Source organism: Octopus bimaculoides, chromosome 1 (assembly GCF_046866305.1).
Source record: "Octopus bimaculoides isolate indiv1 chromosome 1, ASM4686630v1, whole genome shotgun sequence".
NCBI classification, from domain to species: domain Eukaryota; kingdom Metazoa; phylum Mollusca; class Cephalopoda; order Octopoda; family Octopodidae; genus Octopus; species Octopus bimaculoides.
The window spans coordinates 131,429,071-131,455,982 of record NC_142928.1 but is presented as its reverse complement, the minus strand read 5'-3'; the positions used below and the strand labels follow the sequence as shown (position 1 = coordinate 131,455,982).

Here is a 26,912-nt window from a genome sequence, read left to right as displayed (position 1 = left end):
TCTTTATTAATAGGAAAAATGACAGGAGCACAGTTTTCTGCTAGTCATTGCAATAAGGATAACATTACATTATGTCATCTGTTTGTGTGTGTGTGTGTATAGAGGACTACATTTTCTAATGTCTTTCCCTAAAATCTTAGGATGGAAGTTGAAATTTGGCTGCTATATCTAGCTGGTCAATTGTCCATGTCAAGGCTGTCCCTTGCCGGTTTGAAGTAAACTTTGTTGTTGCTGTGTATTTCCAGATAAGTTGTCCTATAAAACTAATGGTGTTCTGACTATGAAAATATCATTTGCATATTGAGAACTATATTGCTCAAATGAGTTTTTAAGATCATGTCGTGTGACTGTGATTTGTTTTTCAGCTGGCTGAGTGACCAATATCTCAGTGTTTAAAAAAAATTGTTTACTAATAAATAGTTCTTCCTCTCTCCTTTCTTGCCTTCTCTCCTTTGTCTTGTTTTACACTTTCAATTTTACATTTTCATAGTAGGTAGCTAGAATAAGAGGATAGTTAATCAATTAGTTGCTTTTAGGGACAGTGTGAGTTTTGAGTTGTTAGGGATAGTATTAGAAGGGGTGGTTTCAGTTATACATGTACTTTAACATATTAGAAGCATTGTTATGAGATTTGATAAATTGTTAGAAGTAGCTGAGGAGAGGAAATATCTCTGCCTGTATTTTCTAATTAACTATTGGGTTTTAGTAATATTACTGATCTATTTTGTTGGTTAACATTGGTCACTCCCCCCTACTGAAATAAACACAATGTTGTTTTAAATTGATATTTTCTAGACACTAAAAAAAAAAAAGTTTCATGATTTGTAGTCTTGTGTTGTTGATGATGGTGGTGCTGATGTTACTGTGTAACTATAGGTTAACCACTTAATCAAAGGCTTCCTAGCCATGACCATCCCAGCTTTTCAAGTAGAGCTTAATTCAGACTACATTATCTAATAATGTGTCATTTTTTTTTTTTTTTTTTTTTCTTTGATAAGATAGTGGGATTTTAGTGAAATTTGGATGCTATTTCTAGCAGATCAATTGTTGAAGGTTGAGGCCAAGTATATTTGTTGTAGTCCACGCCCCCTTCAAAGCATTTTTGTCATTTCAACAAGAAATGGAATAAGCGAAAGGAAATAAGTTCTGTTAGTATCATAAACTAACTGAATTCTCACACAGAAATTGGTTTAAATGAAGCTACTTTCATGTATGAATTTAATGATTGTGTGTGTGTGTGTGTGTGTGTGTGTGTGTGTGTGTGTGTGTGTGTGTGTGTGTGTGTGTGTGTAATTTCGTGAAGAAGCAGCTGCTTTTTCTCTACCTAAGGATATTGTACTGGAAACATGTCTACAACAAAATTTAGTTAAAAATTCCATTATGTTTTTCAAGTTTATAGACTCTGTCTGATGCTGTTTTGCATCATTGAAACAGCTTGAAGAGTATAATATTTAAAGAAAAATAGATTTTTAAAATTTAAAGAAATGAAATCAACAAACTTTGTAAGCAATAGAAATTATTTTCAACGTCATGTACATACACATATTTGTGCTAACACTCTTGAATTCTTTGAAGGAAGTGGTGTTAAAAATATAATGTAATTTTAGCATTTTTCATGAATTCGTTATTGTTCAACTCTAGATTAGCTCAGCTTTGATTGAGCAGATTTATGATCAATGATATTTTAGTCATAACAATCCCATCATTCTTTTACTTTTTTTTTCATTAGGCACAGGTGTGTCTGTGTGGTAAGAAGGCAGTGAGCTGGCAGAATTGTTAGCACGCCGGGCGAAATGCTTAGCAGTATTTCGTCTGCCGTTACGTTCTGAGTTCAAATTCCGCCGAGGTCGACTTTGCCTTTCATCCTTCCGGGGTCGATAAATTAAGTACGAGTTACGCACTGGGGGGTCGATGTAATCGACTTAATCCCTTTGTCTGTCCTTGTTTGTCCCCTCTGTGTGTAGCCCCTTGTGGGCAATAAAGAAATAAGAAGCTTGCTTCCCAACCACGTGGTTCTGGTCTTCTGCTTTTACCTCAGGCCAACCAAAGCCTTTGAGTGGATCTGGCAGATGAAAACTGAAAGAAGCCCATTCTGTGTGCATGTGTGCATGTATGTATATATGTGGGTATGTATGTGTGTGTGTATGTATATGTATGTATCTGTGTGTGTATATGTGTGTGTCTTTGTGCCTATGTTTGTCTCCCCACCACTACATGACAACTGAAGCTGGTGTGTTTATGTCCCTGTAACTGAGCAAAAAGAGACCAATAGAATAAGTAGCAGGCTTTAAAAAAAAGTACTGGGGTCACTACATTCAACTGAGATTTCAAGGTGGTGCCCCAGTATGGCTGCAGTCAAATGACTGAAATAAGTAAAAGATTAGTGATAGCTATAACTATATTATCCAATATATCTTTTCATTATTTAAGATTGTATGGTGTGATTTGAGGGAAGTGTTGGGCTTCTATTTCTAGCAGCTTAAACAACCTCATAAGGACTTCTTTGTTTTGCCATTTTGCTGATTTTACTTTAATGTAACACTCAATATTTGCAAATGAAACCTTGCACATTTATTTTAATGTTTAAGTGTGTGTGTGTGTGTATATATATATATATATATATATAAACGCACATGAGTCATCTAGCTGCTGCTGACAGGCTGTGTTAATCCACCTACGAAAATAGAGAGCAGTTGCCATATTCCCTTCTATATTGGCTAACTCCGATGAGCATAAGGTTATATAATCGGATTATTACCTAACATGCCATTGTATTCCTTGCGCGAAACCAATTGGTAAGATCAGACATGATGGATATATAATACTATACATTTCAGATAATATATATACATACATACATATATATATATACATATATATATATATATATATATAGACATATTTTGGGTCATCCCATAAATAATGCCATTTTTTCAGTTGCATGAACTAAAAGTTGGAGGGGGACAGGATAAACTACCTGCATTAACTTGCTTTAAAAGCAGGTAATAATTTTACCGTGTGTTTATTCTTAGTGCAAGTTTTGAAGAGTTCAATTTTAGTAGTTATTTTTTCAAAGTTATAATGGAAGAGACAAAGCAGAATATTCGGCATATTTTGCTTTATGAGTTCAATAAAGGCAACAACACAATGGAAAGTGCGAGGAATATTAATGCAGTATATGGGGATCGGACAATAAGCATAAGCCAGTGTCAACAGAAATTCCGAGCCAGAAACTATAGCCTAGAAGATGAGCCTCATCGTGGAAGATCTGTAGAGCCCGACAAGGATGTCCTGCAAACCCTGGTGGAACAAAATTCCATTGAGGAACTAGCAGAGAAGCTTGGATTTGATTATTCAACCATTCATCGACACCTGCTTGCCATTGGAAAAGTCAGGAAATTGGGTCAATGGGTTCCTCACAAACTTTCTGAGTCTAATCACACTGAGTGAGCGAATGTATGCTCTTCTTTGCTGTCATGTTTCATGAATGAACCTTTTTCTTTGACCGAATAGTAACTGGTGATGAGAAATGGGTTCTCTATAAAAATGTCAAGCGCTAAAGACAGTGGGTAAAGAGAGGAGAAATACTGGCACCTCAGGTTAAGTCTTCACCCCCTGCAAAGTTGTTTTTATCTGTTTGGTGGGATATGAAAGGTTTAGTCCACTTTGAAATTTTAAACCCAAACTAAATGATAACAAAGGAGATCTACTACAAGCAGCCTAAGTCAGTGCTAGAAAAAAAATGACCATCATTGGTTTCAAAACGAAAGGTGTTTTTCCATCAGGATAATGCTCGGCCACATACCGCAAGGATGACATTCCAAAGGCTGGAGCAGTTTGAATGGGAAACGATGCCCCACCCACCATATTTGTAGGACATTGCCCCATCTGATTATCATTTATTCCGCAGTCTTCAAAATCATTTGGACGGAAAAAATATGAATTTTGTAGACGAGGTCAGAACAATACTGGAGGAGTATTTTTTGTCATGGATAAGTGAATTTTGGAAGATGGGCCTTGCAAGTCTACCAGATAGATGGAAGAGCATTGTAGAAAATGAAAGAGAGTACATTTTAGATTAGAAAAGAACTTTGTTTATCTTATTTTTGAATCACAGAATTATTATTTGTAAAAAAATTTCATGTAAGTTTTTACATTAAACTGTGGGAATGAGCTGTGATCAAACTGATCGAGTTGCCTGGATGAGGATATGCAGGGGTTGGACAAAATAAGGGAAACACCTTAAAATTTCAAACAAATTTATTCTAATATGGGGTAGGACCGCCTCTGGCAGTAATTACAGTTTGAATTCTATGAGGTATGGACTCATATAAAGTTTGACTTGTTTCCAAAGGAATTTTTCTCCAGTCTCCAGTTCTTGTAGTGATGATGGTGGAGGATATCGACTCCTTACTTGTTTTTCTAAAATGCACCATAAATGTTCAATAATATTGAGATCTGGGGATTGTGGTGGCCAGATAAGATGTTCAACTTCGCTAGAATGTTCCTCGTGCCATTCAGTAACAACTTTAGCTGTGGGAATTGGTGCATTATCATCCTGAAAGGTTGCATTTCCCCCTGGAAACAATTCCGTCACCATAGGATGAATTTGATAAGATAAAATGCTTAAATAGTCTTGACTATTAATTCTGCCATGACGGGAAACCGTTGGGCTGGCAGATTCCCAAGATATAGCCCACCCACCCCCAGATCATCGTAGATCCTCCTCTATGTTTAACAGTTGGAAGAAGGCAGTCTGGGTCAAATGCTGCTTTTGGCTGTCTCCACACGTATACTTGGCTGGCGGTTGGAAATAAGGTAAAGGGTGACTCATCTGAGAAAATAACATTCTTCCACTGCTCTAGGGCCAATTCTGTAGGTTTTTTACTCCACTCTACATGCTTTGCAATGTTTGTTTTTGAAAGCAGTGATTTTCTGATTGAAGCCCTCCTGGAGAACAGTTTTTGTGGAAACTGGGTTCTTGAAGTGGTCGTTAAGCTCTGCAGTAATTGTGGGAGCTGTACTTTTGTGATCCTTTTTAACAATTCTTGGAAGAGTCCAACAGTTTCTATCTATCTGAAAGTTTTGGTTTTCTTCCAGAGTTTTGTTCCAACGAGGAGGTTTTTCCCTCTTTCTCAAAGGCTGTCTTTACTTTTGAGACAGTACTTTTTGATACACCAAACATTTCAGCTGTTTTTGTTACACTAGCACCTGCCATATGAGCACCAACGATTTGACCTCTTTGAAAGTCTGATTAGATCTGTCATTTTAATGAATATTAATCACCTTTTTCTGATGATATCTGAAAAGAAACAGCAATTTTAACAAAACATATTAAGCAACACTAATAATAAATAAAAAAACATAAAAATACACAAGCTTTTGACAATTTTATAGATATTTAAAAATTATGATGCTATGACGCTAGGTGTTTCCATTATTTTGTTCAACCCCTGTATGTTTTAAGGCCCAAAACACTCAGTGGCACCTTGATACAATTTTAACAAGGTGCCCAAGTATTGCATCTGTAGATCTATTTTGGATGGACTAGTTTTCAATTTGTTTACCTTTCATTTTGAATTATAATAATTTCTGTTTTGGTTCAAAATACTTCTAGTGTGATCAAATGTATCAAAGAGAAGTATCTTATCCACCCTACTGATTCTGCCTCACTTATCACAGTGATAGCCACTTTTTTTTCTTTTTCAGTGAACTGCATTAAATATTTAAATTATATCCCCAATTTTGTTGTGGCTTCCCAATGAACATCACAATGATAGCAATTTACCAGCTCTCTTCTCTATCACATTGTATCTCTATCTCTCTCTCTCTCTCTTGTTTATCTCTCCTTCTTTTCCTTCTTGCATATCACTCTCTCTTTAGTGTATATGTATATATAATTATTTTTGTTGTATTTCTCTCGTGAGACTCGCAGAGATAACACAACGAGTTGTACAATTTAATTATTACATTTATTATTCAATTACATACAAAGAACGCACTCACCCAATGTTCGTTGTAAATAAACAAGAATCATGTCCGCCATATATATATCAATGACATTTTACTACCCCAGTCATTCAGAACAACAACAATGAAACAATGAACTCAGACGAACTACAGTGACACACAGAACGTCAGACAAATAACATATTCAACAGTCCATATAACACCTCCCCACTGAAATTGATGCTACACAAGAAGTATCAACAGCAAAGTCTCTCTTGGGTTTTACGGATTCTCTTGGACTCTTGGGTTGTTTGGTCCATACTCTGGAACGGGTAACATGGTCTTGGGTCTGGTTAGTCTTTGAGTTAGTGGCACAGTTTCCGAGATCTCCATCGGGTGATCTGTTGCAAATTGAAATAGTGTCTTCTGCATCACCAGGTTCATTGTCTTCCTCAGTTGTGTACCGCGGTTGCAGCTGTTCCCAGTGTCGTCTCCACATCGGGCCATGAGGTATGACCTTCACGTTAAAGCAGCGAGTACTCAATGACTTCTTAATGGTTGCTGGTTCCCATCGGGGATCTTTGTCTCGGCGAGGTCCATAGTATAGTGCATACACAGGATCTCCGGCCTTGTACTGCCTGATAACTTTAGCGACATCAGCCGAGCTTGGAGTCACCTGAGACTTATCTGCTTCCTTAGACTGTTTGCCTTGAGCAATGTGTGCTGGCGATGGCAGCAGAGAATCAATCCTTGTTCGTATCTGCCGGTGATTCAAAAGTTCACTTGGAGAGAATCCACAGGATGTCGGTGTTCTCCGGTACTGCATCAAGAATTCTTGAAGTGCTCGTGTCGGCGGAAGAGAAGACTTCCTCAGAGCTTGTTTGAAGGTCTGCACCAAACGTTCCGCTGCTCCGTTGGTAGCTGGGTGGTAAGGTGCCCCTGTCAGGTGTGTGATCCCACGTTCTTTGCACCAGCTCTGGAACTCCCCAGACGTAAAAGTTGGTGCGTTATTGGTGACCAATGTGTGAGGAAATCCGAAGTGTGCAAAGTCTTCCTCAAGCGGATTTAAAGTGGCTTTGGAGGACGTGGAGGAAGTAGGATGAATGCATGGGTACTTGGAATAAGCATCTGTGATCACCAGCCAATCTCTACCCATAAAATTTATTGTGTGGTCCAGGTGTAAGCGACTCCACGGCTTTTCTGGTAACATCCATGGGTGAACTGGAGGCTTAGATGGCTGTCTTTGATGTTCGTTACAGGAATCACATCGTCGACTGGCTATCTCTATAGCAGCATCGATACCAGGCCAATAAACAGCAGTTCTTGCTTGTTGTTTCATGCGTTCCATGCCAAAGTGTCCAAGATGCAGAAGATTGAGGATCTTTGGCTGCAAGCTATGTGGAATCACAACTCTAGATCCATGTATAAGGCATCCATGGCAGATACTAAGTGAGTTTGATAACATACGGAACTTGTTGACTTCGTCATTGATCTCCATGTTCTTTGGTGGCCAGCCTTCACGGACGTAGCTCATCACTGTAGATATCACTGGATCTTTCCCTGACTCTTGACGGAGGATGTTAGCATCCACAGGTTGGACTTGAATGCTAAGAGCTTTGATGGCACACACCATGTCTATGTCTTCACCATTTTCCTTTCTGTCAAAGTTGTTATCCTCACCGAATGGCAAGCGACTGAGGGCATCAGCATTGCCATGATCTGCTGATTTCCGATATTCAATGGTGTAGTCAAACTGGTTCAGCCACAGGGCCCACCATGCTAGTCTGTTAGCAGCGAGAAGTGGCGTCCCTTTCCTCGGACTGAATAGTGATGTTAGTGGCTTGTGGTCAGTCACGAGTACGAATTTACGACCGTACAAATACTGGTAAAACTTCTGCAAGCCAAATATGATAGCCAGAGCTTCCTTTTGAATTTGGCTGTAGTTACGCTGTGCAGAAGTAAGAGTCTTGGACATATTGGATATTGGGCGCTCGCTTCCATCAGGATAGCAGTGAAACAGGACTGCTCCAATACCAACGTTTGATGCGTCGCAAGCCAGTCCCAAAGTTTTGTTTGGATCGAAGTGTATCAGAACTTGACTTGATGAAAGTATATTTTTCAAGTGATCAAAAGCTGACTGTTCTTCATCTCCCCACTTCCAAATAGTTGACTTTTTCGTAAGGCAATAGAGTGGCTCTGCTATACTGGCTAGGTTTGGGATAAACTTTCCATAAAACTGAACTGAACCTAGGAAAGATTTCAAGCTTGATTCGTTCATTGGACGTGGCATCTTTAAGACTGCTTCGACCTTGGATCCCTTCGTGATCCCTTCAACCGACAAAATGTGTCCAAGGTATTCTACACTGGGTAGTGCAAACTGGCACTTTTCACGGCGACATCTGAGTCCATTGTCGCTTAGACGTGTGAGCAGACACTTTAGGTTGTTTAGGTGACTGTTTGCATCTTTCCCACTGACGAGTATGTCATCCTGGAAGACGGCCACTCCAGGTAGATCATGTGTCAGGTTTTCCATGATCTCCTGAAAGTAACCAGGTGCTGACTTGATTCCGAAAGGGAGTCGTTGTTGCAGGAGTACTCCACGGTGAGTGCTGAGTGCGAGTCTGCGTTGACTTTCTGGAGCCAGCTTGATCTGATTATAGGCATCAGCAAGGTCAATCTTTGTATATCCGAATCCACCTCCGAGTTTCTGCATCAGTTCAGCAGGGAGTGGCATTGGATGACGGTGATCAGCAAGTTGGTCATTAATTCCCACAGAGTAGTCACCACAAATCCGTAGTTTGGGCTTCAGGTTGCTTGAAGCGTGTGCTTTACGAATCGGTACCACTGGTATTCCGTATTCATTGAACTGGACTGGCTTCCAGATTCCCTTGGCGATGCCTTCTTCGTAACCTTTGGCCAGGTCATCACGAAGAGCAAATGGGACCGGACGTGCCTTGTGAAAGACTGGTGTTGCGTCCGATTTGAACTTCACTTCCAGTTCAAAGTTCTTGAGACATCCCAATTCTTGCTTGAAAAGATCTGGAAATTCATCACACATGTTGTGACAATCTTGCTGCAGGGAAACATAGAGCTCACTTGAGGTCTTTGGGTATATCCCTTCTGCACCTTCCCTCTTGGCTTGGCTGTCTATGCTTTTCAAACCTAGAGCAGTGTCCACGGAAATTCCCAGAGTCTGGATAGCATTCCGACCCAGCAAATTAAGATCAGAGATCTTGGTGACTATGTAAGGTATAAGATCCTGCTTACCAGTTGTTGGATCCTTGGTTTGGCCCATGAAAGTTCCTAGAACAGGCAGGTCGTGCTTGCTGGCAGATTCATAGCGATGCTTGACATCTTGCAGCTTTGGTCTTCCAAGCTGTTTCCAGACTGACAAGGAAACAAAATTGCCTGTAGTAGCAGTGTCCAATTCCATTGTGAACAGTCTGTTCTGAATTGTTATTGGCACAATTAAACTATGAGCATCCTGGGAAACTTTGCCTAGGATCGCCTTGACTAGCTCAGCTTTTGTGATTCTTTTCACGGGAGTTTGTGAGTAGCCATTGCGTTGCTGATGTTGTTTTTTTCTACACACCGCTTGCAAATGTCCCTTTTTGTCACAAAAATGACATTTGGTTTCCCTGAAAGGACAGTCTGTTGCTTTGTGGGCCTTTCCACATCGGTAGCATTTCTCCTGGTTTGTGGAATAAGACTGCTGATGTTTCTTTTGAGGACTCTTATTCTTGTTCTGTTGGACCTTGTAGACTTGCTTGGTTTTGGAACCGTATACAGTTTCTTTTGCAACCTTTGCTGTGTCTTCAGTCTCAATGGCAACTTGGACAGCACGGGCAAAATCTAGTTCTGTGTCTTTTATCTTAAAAAGTGCCTTCAGAACCGCTTCATTGTTAACCGAACATATGAATCTTTGTCTCAAAGCTTCATCCTGTGGGTTGGTGATTGATGGAAAATCACAGGTAGCTGCATCCTGACGTATACGTGCTGCCAGCTCCTGGAGAGTTTCGCCTAGCTTTCGCTGCATATCACTCCAAAACTTGAAACGCTCTCTCACAATGAAAAGTTTTGGGTCGAACTGTTCTTTCATGAAGTCAACGATTTCATCCATTGTCAAGTTGATATCTTTAGGTGGATTTTGTTGGGTAGCCAGATTAGCAAGTTGTTTGTAAACAGTAGCGGTCTGATTGGTCAGGAACACTTGTGCCATGCGTTGTTCAGGTACAGCATTAGCAGCCACAAACGTACGGAATCTTGACCAGTAATCAGGCCATAGTTCTGACGTTGAATCAAATGCAGCAAATGGTGGAATCAACACCATTGTCGAAGCAGCTGAAAAATAGCCACTGGGATCGCTTTCAACTTGTCGAGCACTAAACAGTTTTAACAGTGTCCATATCTCTCTGATGTTGTTGCATTTGCTTTTCCATTTGTTCCCTAAACAATTTAATAAGTTCTGCTGTCTGTTTTTCAGCTATTGTTATTACGATGAATAAGTTTACGGTAAAGTAAGCATGTATCCTATCGGCGACGCCAATAAACTCTGTTGTATTTCTCTCGTGAGACTCGCAGAGATAACACAACGAGTTGTACAATTTAATTATTACATTTATTATTCAATTACATACAAAGAACGCACTCACCTAATGTTCGTTGTAAATAAACAAGAATCATGTCCGCCATATATATATCAATGACATTTTACTACCCCAGTCATTCAGAACAACAACAATGAAACAATGAACTCAGACGAACTGCAGTGACACACGGAACGTCAAACGAATAACATATCCAACAGTCCATATAACAATTTTGATCATCATTATATAATGATACACATATACATATCATCATGAATGTATATGTATGTTACAAATGCTATGTAAAGAACAGAATGGGTATAAGTTAAGTTTTCCTTACAAATTAACCAATATGTTTCACATATGTGTGTATTCATATATATGAAATCTGTTGGCCATTTATACCATCTTTTTTAATAGCATAATTCTCTGATCATTTGATCAAAATTATCTATCTCTTGCTCCTTCTCCACTCCCTTCATCCAGTTTAATATCTCTCCCCCTTATTCTCTCTCTTTCTCTCTCTCTCTCTCTCTCTCTCTCTCTCTCTCTCTCTCTTAGGAACCACTTATTTGACTGTATGAAGCTATAGTTTAATCATACAAAATATGTATGCACACTCCTTACATTTTTTTATACACCTAACTTTAATAGTTTACTTATGAGAAAGAGATCAGAGGAAACTGTGATATTTATACTTGCCCTTGAGCCATAGCCCGGCAAATGTAGCTGTTTTAGGGTGGTCAACAGACTAACTTAACTAACAATTTAACACTACCCTTTTGATACCAACCTGCCTCAGATGCTGTGATACAAACTTCATTGTTTCAAAGTGATCTAAATTAAAGCATCCACCAAAATTCCATGCTAATTTATATTCTAAAGAAGTTAATAACAATAGTAAGGTTATTTTACTAAATCCGTCATTATTTTCAAAATTAATTGAAATAAAGGTAAAGTATTTCAACAGAAATGTAATAAGAAAAAGGTTACAAATCCTGCAGTTTTTTTTTCTTTCAAGCCAGACAACATTAGAAAGATGTGGATTCATGTCTGGGTTATTGTTACTATTTTGTTGTTTATCTGTGGTCAGCCCTGATTGAACAGATCTGTTTTCATCAAAGACTTTCCAGATGTTACTACCCCCATCTTGCTTTCAGGAATAGTGTATCTAGGAGTACATTATTCAATGTGTTCATTTTTCAGATAGTAAGGCATGATTTGAGGAAGATTTAACTGCTATTTCTAGCAGGCCGAGCAATGGCATACAGTTTCTTTGCAGCAGGGTTGTTTAAGTTGCTGACCTTGCAGCCAAATGCTCTATAGTTCAAATTCTATCACTTCCTCTGGTACTGCACTCTCAATAGCTTATTCTGCTATACTGTAAATAAGTGTTATGAAGAGGGATCCACCAAAAGAATTTATAAATCCTGACAGTTACATATGATACAAGGCTGTGGCCATGAAATATGGCTGTGTGAGTGAGATATGAAAACGAAATGTAGCAGTAAGATGTGAAAGAGAAAAATGTGACAGAAACATGATAGAAGTCTGTAGTGGTGAGATATAGTAAAAGAATGTGGACATTACACAAGATAGACATGATATTGAGATATAACAGTCATAGCAAATGGATATGACAAACAGTGGTGAGAAATAAGAGATGTGGTAGAGAGATATCAAAGAGAGAGATGTAGTAGTGAGATAAAAGAGTGAGAGAGTTGTGACAGTGAGTAAGAGAGTTGTGGTGGTGAGATATAACTGAGAGGAACATGGCAGTGAGATATGATAGAGTAATGTGACAAGGAGATAGTGAGATAGGACCGAGATAGATGAGGCAGGGAAAGAGTGAGATATGACTGAGAGAGACAAAGTAAAGAGATAGTGAGATATGATTGAAAGAGATGAGACCAGGAAAGAGTGAGATATGACTGAGAGAGACAAAGTAAAGAGATAGTGAGATATGATTGAAAGAGATGAGACCAGGAGATAGTGAGATAGGACTGAGACAGACGAGGCCGGGAGATAGTGAGATATGACTGAGAGAAACCTGGCCAGGAGATAGTGAGATATGACTGAGAGAGATGTGGCCAGGAGATAGTGAGATGTGACTGAGAGGGATGTGACTGAGAGGGATGTGATTGAGAGGGATGTGACTGGAAAATATTGTAGCAGGTTGTAACAACATGCATGATAGAGGAGTGAGATAAGATAGAGATCAAAGAAGTAGAATGAGAGATGTGACTGTGAGACAGTGATATGCTGCAGATAAATATCACAGAGACATGACAATAAAGCTTGTATGATATGGCAGCTGAAGCACAAGGTGACTGTGATTGACAAAAGACTACAACTGGAACTCTTCTACAGACCTCACAAAGTACACAGGTTAAGAGGCAAAACGCTTGTGACTGAGATATCTGTTAATGATATGGAAGAGTTTCTAACATTGCGATAAATTCAGAAGAGCTAACAACACCTCTGATTAGTTCCTGCAGTTCCTGTGTGTAGCAAAACATGTTTATTTCACCTGACAGACAAAACAAGGCTCCCTCAGTGAACTTGTTGATAGTTATGATGTCAGTGACAATGATGGGTAACTCCAGTTACTAAATCTATGTAACAGTCGTAATTAACCAAGTGTATGGATTGATAATTATCACAACTGTATAGTCTTAGATAGCTGGCAACAGCTTGTTCCTCTCCAGTAACCTGTGAGAAGGTTTGAGCACAGCATTATAACTCAATGAAACCATTGTTAATTGAATAAAGATCATTTGAATTGAGTCAGCATGAGTGATACATGTTTATTGGGGACACATGACTGAATTTGTGGTATAAGAATGCTAATGACATTTCAGCTTCTAAGCCAAAACTAATCATTTTAGAGATGATCAATAAAATAGTTTCTCACTCTAATAATTTTTAGAATTGAGCAGGATTAATAGTTTAAACAAATTTTTCATAATAAACAGATAAAAAGAAGTACCAGTTTTTCATACAAGGGGTTACTGAAAAGTTCCTGACTTTGAGTAAAAGGAAATAGAGGAGGATCAGTTAATTATTATTTTATTCAACATATTCCCCATGTCAGATTCAGACACTTATTGCAATAACCCTTCAGTTTTTCTAAGCCTTGTAAAAGAACTCAGAAGGTTGGGCCTCCAACCAGGCCTTTTGTGATACCCTTAAAGCCAAAAACTTTTCAGCAGCCCCTCGTACATATCTCCTTAGTGGTTTTTTTCAGTTGTCTAGGTTCTAGACCAAACTTTTGCAGGGAATAGCACAACTAACCTAATTGGAAAACCACAACAGCTGACTTGGAGAGGGAATGGGGTTGTGTTATCTCTTGGAAAATGCCTTTTCAACCCATTCCTCCTAGGAAAAGAGAAAGGTTGACTTGTAGTATTGTATTAACTACTGACTTGATTTTGAACAGTGAGGAGTATGAATCTTCAAGTATAAGGTACTTTAGGTTGGAGAACTGACTGAATTGACAAGAATGATAAAACAAGACCAAAAGCTTTACAGAATTCAGTTTCTTTTGTTGTTTTCTATTTATTCGTGTGCGTGTGTGTGTGTGTGTGTATTTACACCATGCTATGCTTAAATTTACTTTATATTCTGCTGAAGTTACATAAATACCAATGACTGCAAATAATAGTCAAATCTCCCTCAAATCACTTTCATTCTAAAAATCAGAAAGAACATATTTTATAATATAGCAAGAGCAAGGCATATTTTAGCTTTAAACTTCAACAAATGGGCTCTCTCTCTCTCTCTCTCTCTCCATCTTCATTAATGAAGCATTTATCTTCAGATATTGGTTCAATGATGGTTACAGGGGCATTTTATTTATTTTATTTTTTTGCCTTTTCTGTATGAAATGGATGGTCATGACTGGAATACCTCTGGTCATAGGTCTGTCAAGGTTGAACTGAACTTAAACAATAGCAACAGCTATCTCATATTTTCCCCAGCACCCACATTGAGCTTTATATATATATTGTTTCTTTGCTTTTAATTTTTTCAGATTCTCCCGATATGAACAGCCAACTTTTAAATGGCATACCAACTTTGAATTCTGGATCTTCTGTTCAATCAGTTGCATCAAACTTGCCAGCAGTCAATGTCAGTCAATTTTGTGCAATTTGTGGAGACCGAGCTACTGGAAAACATTATGGAGCTTCCAGCTGTGATGGCTGTAAAGGATTTTTTAGACGAAGTGTGAGGAAAAATCATGTGTATACATGTCGCTTTGCTCGAAACTGTGTTGTGGATAAGGATAAAAGAAACCAATGTCGCTACTGTCGACTGAGGAAATGTTTTCGAGCTGGAATGAGGAAAGAAGGTAGGTTGCTTATACATATTTGCATGTGTTGACATTATTGAATTACATGACTGTTTGTTGAAAATCTACCTCAACAAATTCTGTCTGCCCCAAGCAAGCATGTAAAAGAGTATTTTAATATGTTGATAATGATTGTTTGTTGAAAGAAAATAAACCACTAAAGTTAATTACGCAGAGAAAAAACAATTTCTAGTGTTATCATGCTTAATGCTTCTATATATTTCTAATTAGATTAGTTAATGTTCATTGCATTAAGGAAAGACAATATTATCTTTCGGATATTATTGTAACTATTTCATCAAGAATGGGAGACAACTTTAAGTATGTTTCAATTTAGACCTCCTTAGTGAGCATAAACATTGCCATAATTGCTGATGTAGCAATGGGAGAATCACTATGTAGATATTCAGCATTGTGTCAGCATTTAGAAAATATTTAGAACATTTAAAAAAATAAATCCCTGAGGAAAAGTTACTCGTAGATGCCATCAGAATGGGAAGCAATAGTCAAATTGATTTTAACATACATAATGTAGTGAGCATCAAAGCATCTAATTAAAAAGGATTATGTAATGAAGAAAGAAAAACCAGCTCAGTTATTAATGCTATTTTGGCAAGTAAGGGAGACAACTGTAGACATATTTCAGTCTTAATAGACCTCTTCAACAAATGGCCTCTCACTCTCTCTCTTACACACACACACACACACACACACACATTCATTAATGAAGCATTTATTTTCAGATATTAGTTCAATGAAGGTTAGAGTGGCATCATTTTATTTATTTTATTTTTGTTTTCTCTATATTATATAAAGAATTTGAGCTCAGCACCATATGCTAATGACACATTCAACACTTAAACAGTGCCTGCGCTGTTGAGAGTTAAATGCCTTAGAGACACAGTGTAATAGTAGTAGCAGTAGTAATAGTATACAAACTATGAACCTTTTGGTTCTTTTTTGCTGTATCCTATCCTCATACTCCTTTTGTACCCACCTCACATAGCCAATTTATATATACATATGAGAGAGAGAGAGACTGATTTTGAAATGTATTAACTGAGGAAGGTCTTGTGTAAGGATATATTTCCTTTTCTATATTGCACGATGACCTGAAACATTCATATTAAACACTTTCAAAAATATCATTTGGTTTGACTTCCTTATTATAACTTATATATACAGAGAGAGAGAGAGACTGAGAGGATCAACCTCTGTATTTCGTTGGTTTTTTATTCATTGACTCTGGCAAGGTCAGCCATGGTATGATTTTGAATTCAGAATGTAGAGAATCATAACAAATATCATAAGCCACCTTGATTGTGTGGTTAATAAGTTGGTATCTTAATAGTTTTGCCAATATCTAGTATTCTCAATATGTGTAAATCAAGTATGTTTAATCCCATGTTTGTCAGATTATCTGTAAGATAATGATTGTCTTTTTATTTGTTTTTTTAAATAGAACATTTTCAATAATTACTTGTCTCCTAATTTATTCTGCCTGTCATAGAATTATTTTTAAATGTTTGGTTTTAAACATGATCTAAATTTATTGCATATCTCTAGTTTTGCATAATTTCTTGTCTCTTGAAGCGGTACAGAATGAAAGAGATCGCATCAGCATTCGGCGAACAAGTTATGAAGATCTGGGCACCAGCTCATCTTTATCAATTTCTTCACTTTTAAATGCTGAGTTAATGTCAAGAGAAGTGAGTATTATTTGAAACAATAGACAGGCTGTCAGTGTAAAATTAAGTAGCTGGAGATTTTAAAAATTATTATTATTATTCATTAATCTAAGGAGCAAGAGCAGTGTCTATAACTTCTGGGTTTCTTACATTGAAACATAGGAATAACTAGGCATGGTTAGGGTAGTTAAAATGAATTAACTTTGAATTATCACAGATTAGCAGTGGGACCTCCTGTCAGATGGGTAAAGTATTTATTGCAGGATTTGAGAGGTGAAACAAGGGGAATGGGGATTGCAGAGAAAAGTGGTCTGATGTCAATATTGATTGGGGTAGAATACTTAGCAAACTGTTAAGACATGGGAACTGTAGAGACTTGAGAAGACAGTTGAGTACTAGGTAAATGTTTAAAAATTGTAAGTGAATAATAAAGTCTTGACAGTCAACCGAACAACATTTATTTTATATATTCAGCTCAGAATATGAATGGTAGGTGTAGAAGTTAAAAAAGATGTTAACTATTCAGAACAAAATTATTTTCTTATTAATGATGAGCAGTTCATCTTTTGTTTTGCTATAGACTACAAGGTCATGTGTTTAGATCTTGTGGTACCAATTGTAATTCAAACTAGATTTTATTTGTCCTAGACTACTACCTACAACAGAAAATGAGTGTTATCCCAAGATTGATGATCATAAATTAAAACTTTCAAGAAGATTAATATATAAAATACTCCAATTAGATGAAATTAACTGCTTACAAGATATAATATTGTTTTTGAAAACCAAGATCTTATTCAACTCATCAGATCAGAAATAATTCTGTTTTCCTATTTCTGTTACAGGTAATAAGTCAACCAAACACAGATAACTTAGCAAGTAAAAAGATGGCTACACCAAATGATGTCTGCGAGTCCATGAAACAACAACTACTGGTTTTAGTTGAATGGGCTAAATACATTCCATGTTTTGGAGAACTACAGCTAGATGATCAGGTAGATGAGCAGTCCACATAAAATTATCATAAAATATCTTATGAATTAATGTCAGTCCCTGTTAACCTTTTCTGTTACCTTAGTTGTTGCATCAATAATGCTTAACTATGGACCCTAAGGAGTAGTAGTACATACTTTAACTCAATTAGTTTTAGCCTTCTTTAAAGCCACTTTCAAAACAGATTTGCTTTAGTTATAATGTTATTAATAAATACAACAGGAATGATTGGCTGTTTAAAATTTGAGACTGAAAATCTAGCAGCTTGTGAACTATTCATTGTTCTTTTTAAATAAAAAAAGAAACACATTTTAAATGATACTGTATCAATGATATTGTCTTGTTACCATATCCAAGGATGCAAGGCCAGCCAATATTATAATGCTTACACTGGTCAATCATGGTCTTGATACATTTGGTACCAATCAGTATGTTTTATTTCAAATTTTATAACATATCATATCATAAAGGACAACGGAATAGCTCAGTGGCCATGCTGTTAGTTGGTTTGTAAAACTCACATTTAGAATTGAACTTGTTACCTTGTGTGAAGATTTCTAGTTGCTATGAAACATGCACTGTTGCACTTTAATTCTCCGCTTTCAAGAAGTTGCTAATTTTTCAACTTCTAGATGAAGAGTTAGAACAGTTAAGATATTGTCCAGTTATTCAAAAGATTAACTGTTTGTGTTTGCTGGATAAATCTATAAAAAGGTACTATAAAAGCTGCTATAAAAAGGTACAGAAATGTTCTGTATAATCAATGCTTGGAAAGAAGCAAGCTGACTTGTTTTCGATGCAGTACTTGAAAAGTCTTTTTTTATGATGCCTGTACAATTCTATCAGTTATGCTTTACCCTGAAATATTTACTATCTGTGAGACTCTTAAAAGACAATGTATAATCTCAATAGCACTAAAATGAATGTATTTAATACATGATTTGATTTCTAAAACCTAAACCAATCTGAATGTTGCATTATTTCCATTATTTTCTTCCTTTAGGTAGCTTTATTACGGGCTCATGCAGGAGAACACCTTCTGTTAGGTGTTGCCAGACGTTCATTACAACTGAAAGATGTTTTACTTCTAGGAAATGATTCTGTGATTTCTCGACATGTAGCAAATACTGAAATGTCACATATTTGTGGCAGAGTGATTGATGAAATTGTAAAGCCTTTGCAAGAAGTAGATATTGATGACTCGGAATTTGCATGTCTTAAAGGAATCATATTCTTTGATCCAGGTAAAATAATAGCTCTATTTTTTACAAGGTCATCTCAAGGTATCCTTCCGTGAGCCATTTTACTATTAAATTCGCCATCTATGTATCATACATAATATATATACACCATTGATAGGCTAGTTATTGTGGTATTTGTCCTGAGATAACATCTAATCACTGTATTAAAAAACGCAATATCAGACAGACACAAAAAATCACCCCAGCAGCAAGCAGTGAGAAAACCAAATGCATTCAACCATACTGGACCTTTTCAAAGACATTCTCTCAAGCAGAGCGAGATCATGAAATCGATTTTGATTAAGGGTTGTTGCTGTTTCACTTCCTTTTACTGATATCCTTGGGGGAAGACATGAAGGCTATTAATTCCAGTTTCCTATTCCTAAAATATTGGATGTTTGTTCCTAGTCAAAATAAAACTTTCTAAAGATTCTAGTTTTGTTAATACTTTTCAGAAATTTATAATTTAAACTTGAATAGAAATTAGTTATATTTTGTTATAAATGATCATGCAAATGACATGGAAGTATCCAAAGAGCATTGAAGGCACATCATGCTTTATGAATACAAAAAAGGAAACTCTGCAGCCGAAGCAACTCAAAACATACACTCAGTTTATGGGAAAGAATGCTTGAAAGAAAGAACTTGCAGAAGATAGTTTGCAAAATTCAGAAGTGGAGATTTCAGCCTTGAAGACGAAGATCGAACAGGACATCCTGTTGAGTTTGACAATAAGCTCCTTGAGGCATTACTTGAACAAAATCCTGCATTATCATTTGAAGAACTGGCAATAAAGTTTAGTTCAAACCATGCAACTGTTCATTGTCATCTTCAACAACTTGGAAAGTTTCCTAAACTTGGAAAATGGGTGCCTCATGAATTGTCCGAAAGCAACCGCAAATCCCGAGTTCACATCTGCTCTTCTCTCCATTCTCGCAAACTCATTTTACCCTTTTTGGATAGACTGGTGATGAAAAATAGATTTTCTATTGGAATGTTAAACATCGTAAACAGTGGCTTGGTAAAAGGGAAAAAGCTCAACCACAACTGAGAAGGGAACATCATGGGAAAAAGGTTCTTCTGTCCATCTGGTGCGATTGCAAAGGAGTAATTCACTTTGAATTGTTACCACCAAATGCAACAATCAATGCTCAAGTTTATTATTAGCAATTAGAGCACTTGAACCAAGCTTTGAGGAAAAAAACGACTCGCTTTAGTGAATCAAAAAGGAGTGATGTTTCATCAGGACAATGCGCAACCCCCAACTGCAAAGATCATATCACAGAAGATCGAAAGCTTGGTTAGGAAAAAATTCCTCGTCCACCTTATTCTCCTGACCTTGTTCCTTCAGACTACCATTTGTTTCATAGTTTACAGAATCATTTGGGGGACATAACTTTCGTAAGCCAGGAGGTGGTCGAAACTGACACTTAAGAGTTCTTCGCTTTGAAACCAAAAGAGTTTTACATTGATGGGATTAAAAAGCTTGTAAATAGATGGAAGGAAGTCATAGATAATCAGGGAAAGTACATTGGTAATTAAATTTCAATTAAATATGACATTTGATCACTTGCTTTCTTTATTCAAAATTCAGAAAGAACTTATGGGAAAACCTGATATATATATATATATATATATATATAGCTAAGTGAAATCATGGTTGTGACTAGTGCTGGTGACATGTGAAAGGCACCCAATACACTCTGTAAAGTGGTTGGTGTTAGGAATGGCATCCAGCTGTAGAAACCAAGCCAAAACAGACTGGAGTCTGGTGCAGCTCTCTGGCTTACCAGTTCCAGCCAAACTGTCTAACCCATGCTACACACACACGACAGGCTTCTTTTACTTTCTGTCTATGAAATCATTGTATATATGTATAAATGTGTATTTACACTTGTTTGGATAAATTCCGAAATTTGAAACCTTAATCATTTATCTGTCTCCAATAACCAAACCAATGTTTAATTTTCTTTGTTAGGTGCCAGAGGTTTAATTGACAGCCACCGAATAAAAACGTATCGATGCCAAGCTCAAGTGAATCTTGAAGATTATATCAATGACAGACAATATGAATGCCGTGGTCGATTTGGAGAAATTTTGCTTATTTTACCTGTCTTACAGAGCATAACTTGGCAGATGATAGAACAGATTCAGATGGCCAAAATATTTGGGGTAGCTAAAATAGACAATCTTCTTCAAGAAATGTTACTTGGAGGTAAGCAACAAAAAAAAAAAAACTTTCCTCTGCTATTCATCATCATCATAATCATTTAGTGTCTGCTTTCCATGCTGGCATGGGTTAGACGGTTTGACTGAAACTGATAAGCTGGAAGGCTGCACTAGGTTCCAATCTGATTTGGTATGGTGTCTATGGCTGGATGCCCTTCCTAATGTCAACCACTCCAAGAGTGTAATGGGTGCTTTTTACATGCCACCAGCACAAATGCCAGCATCGGCCATAACTATGATTTCACTTGGTTTGATGGGTCTTCTCAAGCACAGCATATCGCCAAAGGTTTCAGTCACTGATCATTGCCTCTGTGAGATCCAACATTCAAAGGGTGCTTTTTACATGTCACCAGCACAGGTGCCAGTTATGTGACACCAGCATTGGCCACGACTACAATTTTTCTTGGTTTCATGGGTCTTCTCAAGTTGTGAGTGGAATATTTTTGTATGAAAATTATTTACAGTGGAATAGCTAAAGAGTGTGTCACTCGGAACAACCCTTAAGTTTTTTCCCCACCGCCCAAACCAAACCCCAAGCCTGTACAGTTATACAGGAGACCTAAAGATGTTTCCCCCCATAAGAGCATCACCTGAGCAAACTGCTACTCCTTGCACCCCAACTAACTATGCTACTGTCCACTTACTATTCAACCATTGTGTAGTAGAGCCTGAACTGATCAGTCAGGCAAACTGGAGCAAGTATAGTGTGACATTTTGCTCAGGAACATTATACAATGGTTGTTTCTCATATTTACTTACTACATCGCTTTACATCTTGTTTTTTAGTTCTCTGTTCTATCTGTCATCTCTTTATTATATCTCACTACTGTGTCCCAATGATATCTCATTGCCTCACTCAAACAGCTTGCTACCATATCTCAATACTGCACCTCTCTGTCATATTTCATTGCAACATCTCTGTCATATCCTGACCCTGGATTAGTAGTCTTTTTAATCAACTCTGAAAGTAATAAAGACAAGGCTGGTCTCCACAGGATCTAAATTCAGAACAGAGAGTCAGAACACAGGGCATTGTAGTCAATGCAAATTCAAAGCCTACACATACACATGCATAAAGGGCCGACCAAAAACTTGACAGCAAATTTAATAGGTTGAAACTAAAAAGAAGCCTGTCACGTGTGGGTGTTGTTTTGACATTGTATACTAATTGTAAACAAGTGTCACTGTTGTACACAAGTGATGACATTTTGTTTGCAATCTTCCAAGAAAACATGTCTGGTCTGAAGAAAAGGGAAAATATTTCCTAGCTTATATATACAAGTACATGGCCTAGTGGTCGGGGTGCTGTCCTCATGATTACAAGATTGTAGTTTTGATTCTCAGAATGGTTGTGCATTGTGTTCTTGAATGAAACACTTCATTTTACATTGCTTCAGTCCACTAAGCTGTAAATGGATAACCCAGCGAGTAACTTGTGCGACATTCAGAGATAATGTTGGCCTGTCCACCTAGCTATAGGGGTAGCATCATTTGAAAGTTATAACAATACAAGGAAGTGCATTGTGACCAGCGATGTATAGCAACATCTGATAGTCTAGCCATTACAGTGATATCATATCAGTCTGCTAGTTATGCTGTAGGTAACTGTTAGTATGCCATAATTTTAACTTGTTGTGTATTTATTTATTATTATTATTGTCAAGGTGGCAAGCTGGCAGAATCATTAGCATGCCAGGCAAAATGCTTAGCAGCATTTTGTCTGTCTTTACAGTTTGTGTTCAAATTCTGCCGGGGTTGACTTTGCCTTTCATCCTTTCGGGATCGATGAAATATGTACCATTTAAACACTGGGGTCAATGTAATCAATTAGCCCCCCTCCCACTAAACTTCAGGCCTTGTGCTTATAGTAGAAAGGATTATTATTGTTAATGTTTGTTATTATCATTATTATTTATTATTATTATTATCATTTCCAGGAGCAAATAGTGAAATTGGACATTCCTCAGCAGCGGTTTCAGCAGTTAGTCTTCAACCTCATTTATTATCAAATCCCAGTTTTCCTGACCAGCTTGGAAATCAAGCTGTGGAGAACATTATTAATGGTCAGAATGGTGATTCCCAAATAATTCTTCAAGACACAGTTGGCAGCAGCAATTCACTTGACACTTCCCCTTTTAGCCAGTCACCTCTGACCTGCAGTAGTCCTCTGTCTAATGACTGTTCAATCACAGTTAATATACACGACCAGCATCCTCATCAAACACTCACGGATCCTCATGATACTTCACTGACACCTTCCAGTATGCAAGTTGAGTCTCAGTTCAAATTAGGGAACTTGACCAATCATAATCAGACTCCTTCTCATTTTAAGCAAGAAGTTGGTGTTTGAATGAATACCAACCCCTTTGTTATTGACTCTGTTGTACATGCGCACAAGGTGAATACAAGTCTGAAATCAGACAGTCAGAATCCAATGAATAGATCCCCTCAGTTATCTAAAAACACAAATATATTTTTAACATTATCATACACACATGCACATATACATACATTTATATTGTGGGTACCAGAATTGAATGGGTAATTGAATAATGTAGATACTTCTGTTAAATTGACTGTCTTTTCTGAAATGCCTAATATAAATTTGACAAACTTTGAAGGATATGCTAAAATTCAACAACATTGCATAGCTTTCTGCAGATGCCACAGTAACATAATAATATGCATTTGCATTCTGTTTATGAACTTAGCTGAAATGCATGCTAAATTTTGTTGTGTCACAGAAATATGAAAATATATATTTTTTTTTTATTGGAGGTAAAAGGGAGTAAAAAAAAAAGATGGAGGGCTAACACAAATATTTTAAGAAAAAATAGAAAGTAACAATTCTAGCAATAGACATATTTTGGTCAAGTTTTTAAGAGATTGGGGGAAGTAAAAATATTTTTCCGCAGTGTATCAAACATGTTGAGTAACTGTGTTTTTACAATTTTGGATACACAAAAAACATACACAAAATGTTCCCCCAGCAAATGAATTTTATAAAAATGAGTATATTTTTTACAAGAAGCAAAAACAAAATGGACTATTTATTTGAAATCAAAAGAATAACTTTTTTAAAAAAAGTGAGACTGATATTTTTAAAACTGTTAAGGTTATCCCAAAATCCTTTTAGTGAAAAGGAAAAGGACGAAATAAAATTTTAAAAATTTATGTATATTAGTTTTTAGTTTTTGTTATTCTTTTTTTCATATACAAGGGGTTGCTGAAAAGTTACTGGCTCCTAGGCTATCATGAAAGGCCTGGTTGGCAGTCTAACCTTCCAAGTTCTTTTACAGGGCTTAGAAAAACTGAAGGACTGCTGCCGTAAGTGTGTGAATCTGAGAGGGGAATAGAAAGTGACAATTCTAACAAGACATATATTTTGTTCAAGTTTTTAAGAGATTGGGAGAAGTAAAAATATTTTTCTATAATGTATCAAGCATGTTGAGTAACTGTGTTTTTACAATTTTGGATACACAAAAAAATATATAAATCTATTTTTTTACCCAGAGCCAGGAACTTTTCAGCAACCCCTTGTATTTCATGCTTGTTCTTTATTTCATTACATTTAATTATTGTTGATCTGAAAGGCCTGGTTGGAGGTCTAACCTTCCAAATTCTTTTACTGGGCTTAGGAAAACTGAAGGACTGCTGCTGTAAGAGTGTGAATCTGTGAGTGGAATATGTTGAATAAAATCATAATTAAATGATCTTCTTGTTGTTTTTTTTTTTTTTGCCCAAAGCCAGGAACTTTTCAGCACCCCCTTGTATTTCATTCTTGTTCTTTATACCATTACATTTGATTATTGTTGATCTGTATATAACTTTTAAGACTAAATATATTTCAATTATGTAGAAATCTTTCTTTCACTCTGAAAATTCTTTTCCCTCTACATCACGCACAATCCACTGTCTGCATCCTAACACCCACCTCATATCTTGAGATGTTCCAGCTTTCCAGTTACTCCCAATACCCTTATATAACGCAGGGTAGCCTTGTATCTCTAAAGCAAAACACCTGGGCTTGTTATCCCTCACACAATAAATAGCCTGTCAACACCTGGCATAGAACCAGCATCCCTCTTCTCCCTCTCAAATATTACCACTCCCATTTAGTCAAGGAGACTTTCTTCTTTTACTTTTCCCCCTTTTTGTTCTTTTCTTGCTTTGCAAGTTACTTGGCAATCTCACTAGTGCCAGTAGCATGGGAAAATGCACCCAGAACACACTGTAAAGTGTTGACCTCAGGAAGGGCATCCAACCATAGAAACTATGCCAAAGCTGACATTAGAACTTGATGTGGGCCTATGGTTTGCCAGGCCCTACCAAACCATCCAATCTGTGCCAGTAAGGAAAAATAGATGTTGATGATGTTTATGTTAGATAAATGAAATACTGATTGAAATCTTTATTCCATCATAATACCAATGTCATTTTCAAAATTTGCTGTTTCAGTCTTCCTACTCCAAGAAGATCCTTTTTTGAATAAGTTGATTTCTAAAAAAAAATCAACTTTTAATGTCACTGATATTGTTATACATAATGTACGACATTATTCTCTTTCTGACTGCCTTTAGCCATTAGTAGAGAAAATAGATTAAAGAAAAGTAATAAACTGATAAATCTGCACCAGTATAATCTGAATGAGGTAAAAATAAAATAAAATGAAATTGAGGCATGTGTTAAAGATATGTAAGCTAAAATGCTGGAAAAATTCACTGCCTGTGTATTTTTGAATGTACAGGCAGTAAATGGTTTTGCCAATGACAATTACATTGAGATAGGTGTAAATGCCTTTGATTGTCAGTAACTATTTATTGTTCTTTGAAAAGTACTTGCAGTATTAGATACACTAAACCTTCAATCAACTTCAAATGCAGTATATCTCTTATCGTCATTTTGGATTGGAATCTAATGGTATGCTTCTTTTTGATCCAGTTTGTTGTAGAATTTGTTGAGAATAGAACACATAAGATTTTCAGTATTAGGAAGCAGACAAGCTTCTACAGTGCAGTAGTAATTTATTGTTTGTAAATCATCAAGACAAGATATATTGTTTTTGCCTCTGTTTCTTACTGCTACCACATAGGCTTACAATGGAGAGACTGTGGACTCAATATTGTCATCATAAAAAAAAACCATTTAATATCTTTCTTTGTCCTTTTATCAAATAGGAAAAAGTGGCAAGATTTAGTAGCAATTAGTTTCAAGTCATTAAATTTAGAAAATAAAAAAAAAATGTTGGTTGCCAAAGTTGGAATATATTGAACGACATAAAAATTCTGTAATGGTTCATATTAATGTTTAAAGTCATCTGTTTGGATTGAGCTGCCAGGACAGTTTAAAGATATTCCTGCAAAGTTGAGAATGAGAGATTGGTAACACTAACTGAATTGAGTAAAGTATCAATATATTGATTAGCCATATATTTGCTGATTAGCATTGTTCAAGTCCATTTCTTTGTTGTGCCCCTGTTATAGGAAGAATTGTAGATAATGATGCTGTAGCTCTTTTTGACTGACATGTTTACCAAAAATGTGCAACCTCTTTACAGTTGTTGCAAGTTTCATTCTTTGATGGAAAAATAGATCCATCATAGTAGGTTCCTTTGTTCATGGCAACAGTATACTCATTGCTAAAGGAACTGGACTCAATTTTTGTTCAAGATAGGGTATTGAGAGAGAGAGAGAGAGAGAGACAAAAAAACGTTGCTAGCAAACCATTGCAATTCTCTGAACACCTTTCAGAAAATGAATGTGGGCAGCTTGGCCAGTGAAGAATTTCATGAAAAATTTTATCCATAAATTATTGCAATTAATCTCATGAAAATTGAAGAAACAACAGAATACTTTTAACTAGATTTGAAAAT

At 36.7% G+C, this 26,912-nt stretch overlaps 1 protein-coding gene and 1 long non-coding RNA gene across 6 annotated transcripts in view; one reads left to right on the top strand and one right to left on the bottom strand.

Moving 5' to 3' along the window:
- LOC106867718 (hepatocyte nuclear factor 4-gamma) overlaps positions 1 to 24,223 on the top strand; it is a 130,581-nt gene extending 106,358 nt beyond the window's left edge. For all 5 annotated transcript variants that reach the window (XM_052970550.2, XM_089358373.1, XM_014912677.3 and 2 more), the window contains 6 exons: positions 14,572 to 14,889; positions 16,483 to 16,598; positions 17,423 to 17,572; positions 18,574 to 18,814; positions 20,790 to 21,026; positions 22,978 to 24,223. In XM_052970550.2, the coding sequence (XP_052826510.1) occupies positions 14,572 to 14,889; positions 16,483 to 16,598; positions 17,423 to 17,572; positions 18,574 to 18,814; positions 20,790 to 21,026; positions 22,978 to 23,390 (1,475 nt within the window). In that variant the 3' untranslated portion in view covers positions 23,391 to 24,223. The remainder of the gene's footprint in view (positions 1 to 14,571; positions 14,890 to 16,482; positions 16,599 to 17,422; positions 17,573 to 18,573; positions 18,815 to 20,789; positions 21,027 to 22,977) is intronic.
- On the bottom strand, positions 4,243 to 10,847 carry LOC149137727 (uncharacterized). The gene is made up of 2 exons (XR_016243321.1): positions 10,602 to 10,847; positions 4,243 to 5,302 (listed from the first exon to the last, which is right to left on the bottom strand). It is a non-coding gene; the product is annotated as an uncharacterized LOC149137727 (long non-coding RNA).
- Positions 24,224 to 26,912: the final 2,689 nt, after the last annotated feature.